This window comes from Elgaria multicarinata, chromosome 1 (genome assembly GCF_023053635.1).
Source record: "Elgaria multicarinata webbii isolate HBS135686 ecotype San Diego chromosome 1, rElgMul1.1.pri, whole genome shotgun sequence".
In the NCBI taxonomy this organism is placed as follows: Eukaryota; Metazoa; Chordata; class Lepidosauria; order Squamata; family Anguidae; genus Elgaria; species Elgaria multicarinata.
Genome location: NC_086171.1, coordinates 206304901 through 206318640, shown reverse-complemented (window position 1 = coordinate 206318640; position 13740 = coordinate 206304901). Strand labels below are relative to the sequence as shown.

General features: G+C 43.5%; 1 protein-coding gene across 1 annotated transcript in view; it reads right to left on the bottom strand.

Moving 5' to 3' along the window:
* Nucleotides 1–5405: 5405 nt before the first annotated feature.
* The window catches only part of SS18L1 (SS18L1 subunit of BAF chromatin remodeling complex), a 33362-nt gene continuing 25027 nt past the window's right edge, over nt 5406–13740 (bottom strand). The window contains exons 9-11 of the mRNA XM_063146850.1: nt 12573–12692; nt 8132–8259; nt 5406–5933 (exon numbers count right to left, since the gene is read on the bottom strand). Of these exons, the coding sequence (XP_063002920.1) occupies nt 5907–5933; nt 8132–8259; nt 12573–12692 (275 nt within the window). The 3' untranslated portion in view covers nt 5406–5906. The remainder of the gene's footprint in view (nt 5934–8131; nt 8260–12572; nt 12693–13740) is intronic.

Sequence of the window (13740 nt, the reverse complement as noted above, 5' to 3'; positions counted from 1 at the left end):
TGCACTGGTTACATCGAAGTTGGACTACTGCAATACATTCTACGTGGATCAGCCTTTGAAATGAGTTTGGAAAGTACCATTGGTCCACAATGTGTCTCCCAGGTAGCTGGTAGGAGCAAGTTGGTCAGTTCATATTACTCGGATACATCAATTACAATATTTACCAGTCTGTTTTCAGGCTCTATTTAAAGTGCATTTAAAACCCTAAAAGACTTCAAACCAGGTTATCTGAAGAACTGCTTATGTCTACATGAACCAACCTGAGCCTTCAGATTGGTTTTGCAGACCTTTGATCTGTCCATAGTTAAGATCAGAGTGGCGGGCAACCAGTCAGCAAGGGTGACTCCATGGCTGTGAAGTTCCCTCCTTGGGGAAATCTAAGACACTGGCAGTGTTCAGAAGACACCTTAAACCATGGCCTTAACCAAGGTGAATAAGGCTTTTTGCTTTATTCACCATGGTTAAAGTCATGGTTTAATGTGTCTTCTGAACGGGGGGGGGGGGGGGGGGGGACTGTTTTTAGACATCGCCATTAAGCGCTTTTTGTCCTTTAAGACTTTCTATAAGTTAATCTACTTGTCTCTGTGCTGACTCCTACATACTATAAAAAAATCCGCTTGTGTATTCTATGGTTTACTTTCAGATGTTCTTTACTACTGTTTTGACTCATATTGAGAGTTTGTTGGAAAGTTTTTATACTGAAAGGTAGGGAATAAACAAATCAAATAGTCTTAAATTGTCTCCATGAAAACAGTTTATCAAGGAGCCATCTGAACCCTTGCTGACATTCTCAAAACTTTGGGAATGCAACATTTCTATGCTCACTGGTCATGCCTTTTAGCAATATTGCTGGCTAAATAAGAAACTAGAGAATCTGTTCTTAAAAATCAAAATCTGACATTTTGAAAACTGAGATTAACACTTTTTCTCATGCAATGATCTTTACTTGAAATATTTCAGATTATAAATGGAGTGTGACTGATGTATCATTTTCATTAAACCTGCAATTAAAACAAATAAAAACAGACTTCAAACATGATTACACCAGTCCTTTTAAAAGTCTTTCCATCATACGAAAAAGTACCATTACTTGGCTTCACAATCAATTCATTTTAACCTAAAACATGTTTAAACATTCTGTATTACAAAACAGAAAATATGATACAGGTAATGAAAAAAGTCAAAATGCTGGCATCACCTTTTTGTTTCCACATCAATACATAAAAATGGACAACACGTTAAATATTTTGTTATTAACAGTTAGAAATATTAACACTAAAAATCATGTATAAATTAGGAAATAATGTACAAACTATTTCCAAAGCGCTCTTTCAAATACAGTATATATACAACATTCAAGAAATTCTTAATGTAAGACATTTCCAACTGATGTGATGCTATTTTACTCGTTAAAATGCTTGCAGTCTTAAAAAAAACACAGATTTTCAGCAATGCTAAAAAACATGAGAAGCATATGTCAAAGCTGGTAAGGAGCAATGCAGGGTCATTTTTCTCTGGCTAGCTGTAACTCTTAACATAGAGGTGGCCATCTTTCTTAAATGTCCCACTGATGTTTAGGATTGCAGTTCAGGAACATTTCCCACTGCGCTGATGTGACCCTCTCCATCACATCAGCACAAACAGCCAAGCCCTGGCTAATGCCCGGGGCAGCTGAGGTAAAGAGACGCGTTGTTGCCATGCAACAACTGGTAGACACACTGACTAGGTTCACATTTAAGCCACAGTGGGTTGCAGTGTGCGCCAGCTGCCCTATTAAATATTCAGGCTGAGGCAAGCATGGCTTATCGTGTTGTGCAAACCCAGCGAGGTGGCTTTTGTGATGGTTAAACAACCCTCACATAACCCTAAAACAGCCCATGGGCTGCGGCGATTATACACAACAATCCACTGACTGGGTTCACACAACTTTGAGTGTGGGTTGTCATTGAATCATGGGTTCTTGTGTTGTGTCAATCCAGTCACACTAACAAACCCTGGTTTGTTATCCATGAACAAACCACAGTTCACAACTCAACGAACTATGGGGTTTCTTTGTGGGTTGTTCATAGTTAACAAGCCATGGTTTGTTAGTACAGCTGGATTCACACAACACAACAACCCACGTTTCAATAGCAATCCATGTTTCAACTCAACCCATACTCAACCTTGAGTGTGAGTTGTCGTGTGAACCCAGCCAATGCAATGGCCGTTGGCCAGAGATCAGGGTGCCATAGGCTTCTGTTGCACTGGCTCTCCACCAGACACAACTGCTGACTGTTCTGCAGCACAGGGCTGGGTGATCTCCTTCGGCAGGTATGACTGAGTAGGGATAGCAAAGGGGTCGAGAGCTATCATCCCATAGTGCTATATGGCACAACAGAGTTGGCAATAGGGCCCTAACTGTGCTTAATGAAATGATTTTGTTTAGAAAAAGGAAGACAAAAATGAAAACAAAATTATTATTCCATTTAATGAGCAGCTGTACAAAAGTCCATTTTCTTTGTGGGAGAGGGGTTATTTTTGCTGATTGCTTGTTAGTACTGCTAGAGATATTGGAGGGGTTTTTATTGCTGATATTTAGATTTATCATTATTAAACATTTTTTATTGTTCATTGTTACAATTTTGTATGCTGCTTTTGATTTAGTTTAAGAAAATTAGGGTAAGATTCCCTAAATAAATTTTTGCAAGGGCGTATCTTGCACAGCACCTCACAATTAAATCCCCTTATGTTCTTTGAACTCATACATACAGTTTATAAATTGCCCTATCATCAATATTGTCATATACAAATGGGCCTTTAACATTGGATTATTTCTCTGAACTTTAAACACTGAGATTTTTAGGTCCATGTCTGTATTTTTTGGAGGTCCAGAGTTTTTGGAAGTTGGTATCTCAGCATAAAATCTAAAGCATTTGAAAGTTTGAACAAAAAAGATAATTAAAATATTCCTTAAGGGCTATAATATACTACACTTTCTCACGCCAATGGAGCAAATTTGGTTTGTATGTGGAAGAAGGTTTTTGCATATTGTCTGCTATACCAGAGGTACAAAAGCTTTCTATATAAACAGATGTATTCAGCAGTGCAGAAGAGACTGCATCAGCCTTATGTATTATACCACACTCTATGACACAGCAGCATGTAGATGGACATCTATCTGTTGATCCTGCAGTTCTCTAGACTCTATACAAATTCATCTTAGGTGCTTTGATTTTTTTTTAAAACGCACATAACATTTGACAACAAAACAAACTGCACTTTTCCAACTACTATAAATGTAATAAATAAATACAGCAAACAAAGGCAGCCAAGTTGGCTGAAAGAAAAATGCCAAAACCCATATAGTGTAATAACTTCATTAGGTCAACTCAGCTTTTGAAACCTCCAGATCTCTTCATCAGACAAGGTGTTTGTTATAAAAAGCAGCTTGGCCAGGGAGACGAGGCCAGAGCTGATTGAATATTGTAGTCAGGATGCCTGCGTAGTCGGAATCCACCCCAAAGCCAACCTGCTTTTCGAAACACCTTGCCTGATGAAGAGATCTGGACATTTCGAAAGCGTGTACATTTTTGGTGATCTTTGAACTGGCCTAATAAAGGTACTGCACCATATGGATTTTGAAATAAATACATAAACACCTAAAATATAGTTGATTCAAAATGACCTTTACTTCATGTATTTGTAACCTATAATGGGCTGTGCTCACTCTCAGAACTGAGTGTTGTCTGAGGCAAGGTCTTACAGAGAAAGGGGTGTGTGGGGCTCCCCTTTGGACATGTTAGGAGGGAAAGCCAGTGCTAAAAGGCAGGGAGCATGGCTACCCCCTGTGCCGTGCCAATTGCTGTAGGCAATGCAGTTAATTTCTCCAGAGGCCCAGGGAGTGAGCGAGCCCTGCTCGTAGAGACAGGTAAAGGGATATGAGAATCTCCAAGAATTGGTTCTCCCTTCTAGAATGGCCCTTTAGTTGTGACATAGTCTCCCAGCTGCTGCCAGGCTCTACAGGAAGTGTGTAGTCTCCGCTTTACTATGGATAAACAAGGGCAGGTAAGAATTGTGCAAGGGCCCTGCAGGGAGGTGGGGACAGAAGACTGTGGACTCACTTTCTCCCTCTTCCTCTGCACCATGGGCAGCATCCCTGTGGGGCCACACACCTGGTGTGCGTGCATCACCTTCCCACACAAGAGCCTAGACTTGCACCAGAAGCTCAGTGTGACCAAAAGGACACACACTGAACACGCACATCTATTTAGAGCAACGGGTGTCTTTTAAATACCGCTAGGTCTGATTTGAATATCTGATTTACAGAAAGGAACTTACCATTTCTGAGCTGTTGTTGGAAGTACTGGAGCTGAAATACCAAGGAAGAACTATAGGAGCAGAGGTATGCCACCTGGTTTTGTTTTGTTTATGGCTGCCTTCCCCAACCTGGAACCCTCAAGACGTGTTGGACTGCCACTCCCAGACTTCCTGGCTAGCAAAGCCACACTGGCTGGGAATTATGGGAAGTGCATCCAATACGGGTGGAGAGCACCAGGTTGGGGAAAAGCTGATTTATGGCTATACTTCTTGCTGGAAAATCTGATTAAGTGGAAGAATCAGAAAATGAATGGCCAACTCTCCAGCAGCTTTCGAATCTTGCAAAATCATTCGGGTGTGCGCTACCAGTCTGGATTGTGAATCAACCTTCTCATCAATTTGGGCTGAATAGGAAGCTATTTTGACTTCTGACAGGTTGAATCTTAGAGTTTAATTTATTTCATCCAGAGCCTGAATAAATATATTAAAAGGTCCCACGGTAGCAGGTTTTGGTTCTGCAAATAAGAGGATATCAATCCACTTAGATTTAAACACTCTTAGTTCAGCTGATTTCAAGGACACGCTCAGTGCCGTAGATGCTTTCCCAATGAATGATGGGATTTAAAAATGCTGCGCTTTGGCTACATTCCATTGTCCTACGGGTTTAATTAGTTCCCAAGTACATTTTGCCACACCCTAAATGAACTCACTGTCACATTTCTAGGATAGCTAAAATGGAATAGTCCTCTCTAACAGTTCAATCTACGTTCCCTGGAACTACAGCCTATGTCTCTGCAGTTTAATGTTTCTTTGGTATTTACCTATTATGGGATATATGGGCAACTCACCACAACAGGGTCAGTTCCCATGTTAGTTCAGCAATAAACCCCAATGGTAAATAACCGCCAGATAGATACAGTAGCTTAAGTAAGCCCTAATTACTGCTGTAGAAAACTTCTGTTCCACAAGGAAAGTATAAGTCAGTAAATCAAACTGGTACCTACTCATACATTTCAGTACGTGCAATTCAGAATATAAACTAATGTAAAAAAACAATCAAAAAGAAAACCATGTGCTTATTCTTATATGGTCTAATTCAGAGGGAAGTATGTAGAAGATAATCTGCAGTGCATTCAGGCTGGTGTTTCGCGTTAGAAACCAATGCTAGATTATCTGCATGACCAGAAAATGAAGTCAAACTCAGTTACACATTTGATGTGTTACAGAATATTGTAGCCTTGTTTTCAAAAAAGGGCTGAGGGGGCTGGGCATGTGAAACTGATGATCCAGAGATCTCTAAAGCTAGTTAAAAACATCAAATGGAGTCAGGGATGAGAGAAGGAAGACCCTCTGCATTGTATCAACATACAATACTTTACACAGCACCAAAACCATATCAAACCATTAAAGCATTGCCTTGTTACCAGTAGTGCACTGCTTCATATCCAGCATGAAATGAATACTATTTCACATACAAATGCTCCTTTTGTGCTAAGGGGGGAGGGGGGGTAACCAACCTATTACGATTAATCAAAAGCTGCCCGTACATCCAAGTTCAAAAGACGGACATAAATATTGAAACAAATCTAACACGGGTGCTTGTCCTTTTATTGCTGATAGTTTCCATACTGGCCCTGTTAGAGATGAAATGAAGGGAAGGGATGGAGGTGGGGGGAGAGAAAAACATTAATGCAGTCATTGCTACAGATAGTGTGAGCACACACGCATATATTCATATCCACAACAGGAGTGTTTTTGTATACCCGTATTAATTTATCTGCTTTCCTGCAAGGGATCCAGGGAGTTTTAAAATGCACGTTTTCATCTTATGATTGCAATCCTATCCATAGTAAATTCCACTGAACCATATAGGATTGTACTCTGGCAGTGATTTGTTTTCAGGGCACACACACTGCCTTGAAACAAATATATTGTGATGCAGTAAATGTGCATTCACCACATCCACTCTACACTGTCCCCATCCATCTTCAACCACAGTTTGACAGAGTGCAGAGAATACTCGTTGGCTAGAATTCTCTCGGAGAGACTTCTCAACATCTTCACTGAACTACAATACCCATGGTTCCGTGGGGAGAAGAAATAAGTTAAAATCAGCTCAAGCGTGCAGAACATTAGATCATGGGTGGAGAAGGTATGGTCCTCTGGATGTTGTTGGACGGCAACTCCCATGGGCCCTACCCAACATAGCCAATGGTGAGGACTGATGGGGGTTTCAGTCCAACAATATCTGGAAGGCCACATGCTCCCCAGACCTGATGTACTGTTTACTTAAAAAGACAGGGTCTAAAAGTACTATGAAACACAACTGGACCATGGGTCCCTGTGAAACTTTGTATTATTAGGGAAACTCCCCAGCGCCTGCCTTGTGCAGATGTTTTTGGCTTCCCCAACTTGGCTATTTTGTCACTCTATAATAACAGCATGTGTGCGTCTGTCCACCTGTCTGCGCCATAGCCCCAAACCCCAGATTCCAGCTGGACATCAGGAAAAACTTCCTGACTGTTAGAGCAGTACGACAATGGAATCAGTTACCTAGGGAGGTTGTGGGCTCTCCCACACTAGAGGCATTCAAGAGGCAGCTGGGCAACCATCTGTCAGGGATGCTTTAGGGTGGATTCCTGCATTGAGCAGGGGGTTGGACTCGATGGCCTTATAGGCCCCTTCCAACTCTGCTATTCTATGATTCTATGTCCCAACTGTAAATATGCTATTTTGTTGGCAAGGAACCTCTTTTCAGTAGCAAGGATGATACTTCTGTACATGTAGATCAGCTCAGAGGATCACTAGAGATACAGGCATTACAACCACTACATGGCAATCCTATGCACATTTACTCATAAGAAGGCCCACTTTGTGCAATGCTTAGGTACATGTGCATGGAAGTGCAATCTCAGAAGGGTGCTTCCGTGGTTCTTTCTGAATCAACAGACTGCTGTGAAGAGAGTCTGCGCAGCCGGAGCGTTGGGTTTAGACTGGGGCTGTCTTGATGGTGCCATATTGGCGACGCATCCCCCCCCTCCCAAACCCTGCGGTTTCGCTCCTGCAAGGTTGCGCCTGGTAATCCCCATGCCAAAGAGCGAGCACAAGGTTTATGGTGGTCATCGGTACTAGAGCCGTTCCCCCCCCAACCTCCACATCCCTTCCTAGAGTAATTCAAGAGGCAGCTGGACAAGCATCTGTCAGGGATGCTTTCGGGTGGATTCCTGCATTGAGCAGGGGGTTGGACTCGATGGCCTTGTAGGCCCCTTCCAACTCTGCTATTCTATGATTCTATGAAACCTAGACACCTGAAACTTGCCATGCATACTCAAGGGACCCTAGGGGTTTGCACTTCTGGGTTATTTTGTTTTTAAAATGCATTAACGAATTTTAACGAATTTAAATGTGTCCATGAGGTCGTAGCCTGCAGTAACAACTTCAGCCACTAGGTGTAGACATCCCTAACCAGCACATAGCTTTTCAGTCTACACAGGGGGTATTAGTAGGCCAAGGGACAGGGTTATATTCTTGCCCCCTGCTGTGGAGTACCCCCCCCTGCTCTCAGGGGAATTGAGTAGACAGACCTCTTCCTTAAGAGGCTACAGGAAGGAGCTGTGTCTACAGGTGCCAGTGGGCGTGCCTGCACTCAGATGGGGCAGGCACAATGTGTCCAGCTCCCTGACTGCTTAGGTTTCCTTGAAGCCTTCGCTGTATCGAAGGCCTATTCCAAACCATGCAAAGCTGGGTCTGTTTGCTAGCGCACAATAACGAAGAGCTTTGTGAGGACGTCCTCTCAAGCATTCTGCACGTGGCCTTCACCCGAGGTTTTTACCTGCTCATAGCCATAAGGCCTCTGTTGCTGTGCGCTCGGTCCTGTCTGCGAAGCTCTGTAACTTCCATACTGTTGCCCTTGGCCCTGTTGGTAACTGGAATACTGTGATGAAGCTCCTTGGGCAGGACCTGGGAGGAAGATAACAGCAAAACGATTCAAAGTGCTGGTATTAACATTTAAAGCCCTAAACGGCTTGAGGCCAGGCTATCTGAAGGAATGCCTTTTCCCATATATACCTGCCCAGACCCTAAGGTCATCCTCAGGGGTCCTTCTCCGTGAGCTGCTGCCAAAGGAAGTGCGGCAGGTGGCTACCAAGAGGAGGGCCTTCTCTGCTGTGGCACCCCGGCTGTGGAATGAGCTCCCTAAGGAGGTTCGCCTGGCACCTAAACTACATTCTTTCAGATGCCAGCTGGAGACCTTTTTTATTCTCCCAGCATTTTAACAGTCTCTACATTTAATTTTAACTTTGCAGTTTTAAATTTGTATTTCTGCATTGCTGCTGATTTTATCCTGGTTGTGCTTTTATATTGTATTTTATATCACGTTTTTATACTGTTTGTTTTTATACTTTGAATGGTTTTAATTTTTGCGAACCGCCCAGGGAGCTTCGGCTAGTGGGCGGTATAAAAATTAAATAAATAAATAAATAAATAAATCTGACAAGAGTTCGGGAGATCATCTCTTCGGCTGTCTGTGTCAGGATTATTGTGAATGGGCTTTCCCTCACGAGCAACTAATAAGTGATGAGAGGCTTAATGGAAAGGAGCTTGCTGATCTTTGATCACCTAGAATCTGAGCTTCATCCCACATACCCGTTTCCTTGGAATTCTCCCCACAGCGTAAAGCTGCCGCTGTTGTCGTTAGCTAAATCACACCCCGGGTGGTGGCGCTCCTAAGATCCTTTGCATACCAGGAAAAGGGTTTAAGGGGGAGGGGAATGTAAAAAATCATTAAAAAATCAACGGATGACCCAATCTGATTCAAATTAGGTATGCTGAAAGCCCTCCTTAATATCTATTACTGTGCTGATTTTGATATCTTTATCTTTAAAACTTACACAGATGTAAGCATTTGTTTAATTTGAAGTTTAAAAATCCTCCTCCTGCACCCCCTGTGGCCGCTCGGAGAAGGACAACTTCTCCTGTTGACCTTCAAAGCTTTTCACGGTCTAGCTCCTGCCTATCTCTCCTCTCACATCTCACACTATTGCCCTGCTCGTGCTCTTCGCTCCTCTGATGCCATGCTTCTCGCCTGCCCAAGGACCTCCACTTCCCTTACTCGGCTTCGTCCTTTTTCTTCTGCTGCCCCTCATGCCTGGAACGCTCTTCCAGAACACTTGAGAACTACCAACTCAATCACAGCTTTTAAAACTCAGCTAAAAACTTTTCTTTTCCCTATAGCTTTTAAACATTGAGTTTGTTCTGACTCTATACTGTTAGCTTCACCCTACCCGGTGCCTGTTTACACTTCCCTGTGCCTGTTTGCATTCTCTTTCCCTCCTTATTGTTTACTACAACTTTATTAGATTGTAAGCCTATGCGGCAGGGTCTTGCTATTTACTGTGTGGTCTGTGCAGCACCATGTACATCGATGGTGCTATATAAATAAATAATAATAATAACAACAAGGAAGTATGTTAAAATTAGCCTTCAGATTGTGGGGGAGTAAGAAGAGTCGCTCTTTCCGCGATTCTATTTTCGGCGCTTCTTTTAGGGAAGCAGCGCCATCACAGCAGGATGCATCGGAGTACTTCACAATAAAAGCAGATTATAAAGGAGAAAACATCGGAGTCCTTTGCATGTAATTCGCAGTGAATGCACAGTGTAACGCTGGTGTGATGAAGCTCTCTCTCTGCCTCTGTTGCAGCCTGACGGAATGGCTGCTGGTAGAAGACAGAGGATAAACTTCCAAAAATAAAACCTTACGGGTTGTATCCAATTGTGTTGTTCTGCCAGCATGAGGAAATAGCTGGGAGAATGGATTCCCCCCGCAGCCCCCTGTGCTCCCCAGATCTGCTCCAAAGAGTCCCCCAAACCTCTGCAGCAGATTTGGGATGGACACAAGGGGCTGTAAGGGGAGGGGATTTTTTTACGATTAAGATGGATGTCTTGGAATCAGAAAACAGATGAAATAATTCAATAATTTAATACCAACAAATTAAACTAAAACCAGGAGTAATGTAAAAAAGTAAAACAAACAAGCAGAACTCTTGGATTGGAACAGAAGTATTTTGGAAAGCGGGTTGGAACAGAAAAGTTTTCAAAAGTCCATTTAAAAGTTGTTAAAGAAGCATACCTATATCCCTTGGGAAAGAGTTCGAAAAGTGTGGGGCCACCAATGAAAAGGCCCCGCCCCTATTTGCTACCAATCTAATAGAAAGTGATGGCAGACTTACAAGCAGGGCCTCTAAAGCTGACCATCAGGTTGAAGCAGGTGGTCTTATGTATGAAAGGCTCTTTAGAGCTATGGTGGAGAACTGCTGGTGTCTTTGTTTTTATTTTTATATATTGCATTTGTATACTGCCCCATAGCCAAAGCTCTCTGGGCAGTTTACATAATTTAATTTTAGATTAAAGGTTCTGAGACAGTACTTATTCTTCCACTTACGTTTGACGGGTTGGATCCAGACCGAGTCGTGCTTACAGCAAACCCACTGAAATCAGTGGGATGTTAGTAATGACTAACTTGTCTCAAAGATTTCAAGAAGTCTTCCCTAAACACGACTAAGTCTGGATCCAGTCCAAGGCCTTTGTTAGGGACGAGACAAACACACAAAAATACACAACAAGGATGATACTTCTATACATGTAGATCAGCTCAGAGGATCACTACAGATACAGGCATTACAACTACTACATGGCGTGGAAGATGGTGTTCTTTGAGATTGAGCAGATTGTGGGAATTAAAATAGAGGATACACCAAGGATTGCATTACTCTCACTGCAAGAAGATCTTAAATGCAGTAAAGAAACCCAGGAACTGATAACAAATCTGCTGACGGCTGCGAGGTTAATCGTAGCTAGGAACTGGAAGATTCAAGGAGATTATTGTACTGAAGAATGGTATAAAGAAGTGTGGGACATTGCTATAAATGATAAATTGACATGCAATATTAAAATGAAAAGAGGTATAGTAAAAACGAATGATTTTGAGGGAATCTGGAAAAAGTTCCTAGAGTTTGTGTTTTCTAAGGGAAGCGGGAAACCACCAACAGAAGAAACTATGAGTTTTCGGAAACAGGAATGAGATCCCGAGGTGGGGGGAGCACTGTTATGTTGAGTATGAATATGTTTAATAGCGTAAGTTTGAATATATGATAAAAAGGCAATTTTATGTTTATGTATTATGTTCTTTTTGTTGTTGTTGTTGAAAAATAAATAAATAAATAATTGCAACTACTACATGGCAATCCTGTGCACATTTACTCATAAGAAGGCCCACTTTGTGCAATGCTTAGGTACATATGCATGGAAGTGCAATCTCAGAAGGGTGCTTCCGTGGTTCTTTCTGAATCAACAGACTGCTGTGAAGAGAGTCTGTGCAGCCAGAGCGTTGGGTTTAGACTGGGGCTGTCTTGATGGCGCCACGTTGGCGACACATCCCCCCCCCAAACCCTGCAGTTTCGCTCCTGCAAGGTTGCGCCTGGTAATCCCCATGCCAAAGAGCAAGCACAGGGTTTACGGTGGTCATCGGTACTAGAGCCGTTCCCCCCCCCCCCAACCTCCACATCCCTCCCTGGCTTTCCCCTCTTTGTCTCTTTCAAAAACTACGACACACAACCTTACCTCGTAAAATCTTCTGTAGCAATTCTGCAGACAACTGTAGACCAGATAAACAAACATTTACAGGCTCCTGCTGCAATCTGCAAATGGGAAACTTCCCAGCAACACAGATTCTTCTCTCCGGGCCGAAGGCAGCGCAAGAGCATTCCGGCAGCCATTTGGCTCGCTGGCCTGCCTTCTGCCCGGGCGGATGGCGACCAATCAGGGGTCATCACCCGCTCGGCCACGCCTCCACATCGAGCATGGAGTGAAGTTAGTCGCTCAAAGAGCCGTGTTCGCCTTGCTCCGTCCTAAAAAGTCGGGGTAAGTCCCCGACTTTTAAAATGTGGGGCTTCTCTGGAAATCCCTGTGATGGCTTCAAGGTGGGTGCTGCGTCGTAGGGTCGACGCAGCACTACCGCGGAGTCTCTTCGGGGCTTCCAGAGCATATCGACAGCCCCCAAGGTTCAAATCACTGGGTGGTCTTGGGCCAGTCACTCTCTCTCAGCCGAACCTAATTCTCGGAACTACCGCAAGAATGAAAGGGCCTGGGACGACACATGCTGGCCTTAAAGCTCTTTGGAAGAAGGGTGGGATAAAAATTAAAGGAAGAATTGCTTGCACAGCCATGCATAGCTAGGCTACAAGGACAGCAAGACACACCAGCATGGCTTTTCTCACCATATCCTTGCTGTTGTCCTGGATAGCTTTGTTGATTTGGGTATTGCTGCTGTGAATACGTCTGCTGTTGCGCAGCTCCCTGTTGGTATCCCGCCTGCTGCTGGCTATACTGGGAATTCCCTAAAAAAGAAAAGAAAAGCGAAAGGGTTCATTGGCAGGCTAACCAGGGTCCTAGATTCACGTGATCCAAAACCCTCCATGCTCCAGTATCCTCATGTTTGGATTACTGCAATGCGTTGTACCTGCGGCTGCCTTTGAAAACGTTCTGGAAACTTCAGCTGGTCCAAAATAGGGCGGCAAGATAGTGGACTGGGGCTGACTGTTTCGATCATACAGAAAAGCCTGAACCCGGGACCTTCGTTGGCAGCATGCCCTCTAGCAGGTTATACTTTGGGAATACTACTACTACTACTACTACTAATAATAATAATAATAATAATAATAATAATAATGTTTCTTACCCGCCTCTCCCTTTGGATTGAGGTGGGGAACAACATTAGTACAAGAATCAACACATCTTAAAAATTCTTGATTTCACATTCATCTGGGTAGGCCTGCCGGAAAAGGCTAGTCTTCAAAGCTGTCTTAAAATCACAGAGAGAGTTCATTTTACTTATCTCCTCCGTTCCACAATCTGGGGGCGACACAATCTGGCGGCGACAGAAGAAAAGGTCCTCTGGGTAACAGATGTGAGCCTAGTTTTGGCCGACTGAAATAAGTTCTCCCCAGAGGAACTGAGTGTGCAGGGTGGACTGTATGGGAGAAGACGATCCTGTAGGTAACCTGGATCCAAACCATGTAGGGCTCACTCAACTCTTGAGTTCCACCCCCACCTACTTCCATCCTTCAAGCACTACGTCCCAGCACCCCACCTATGCACCAACATGTGCTTCCGGAATTTGCGCTCCTTTTCTTTTGAATCTGCTGCCACCATTTCTTGGCCCTGAAACTGTAGACCCTTTGGTCTGGGCTCCATCCATTCAGCACTGCCCGCTCTCAGACAGGAGGACAGTCTTCTGAGGTACAACTAAGGGTCTGAAACAAATAGCAGCAGTGCCCTGCCTCCGCTAAACGGCATTGTTTCAGAGTACAGGTGGAGGTCTGCCACCCTGCCCAAATTAGCATAGAAATTCCTACGCTAGGCTTTTCGCCTTGACATTCTACTTTG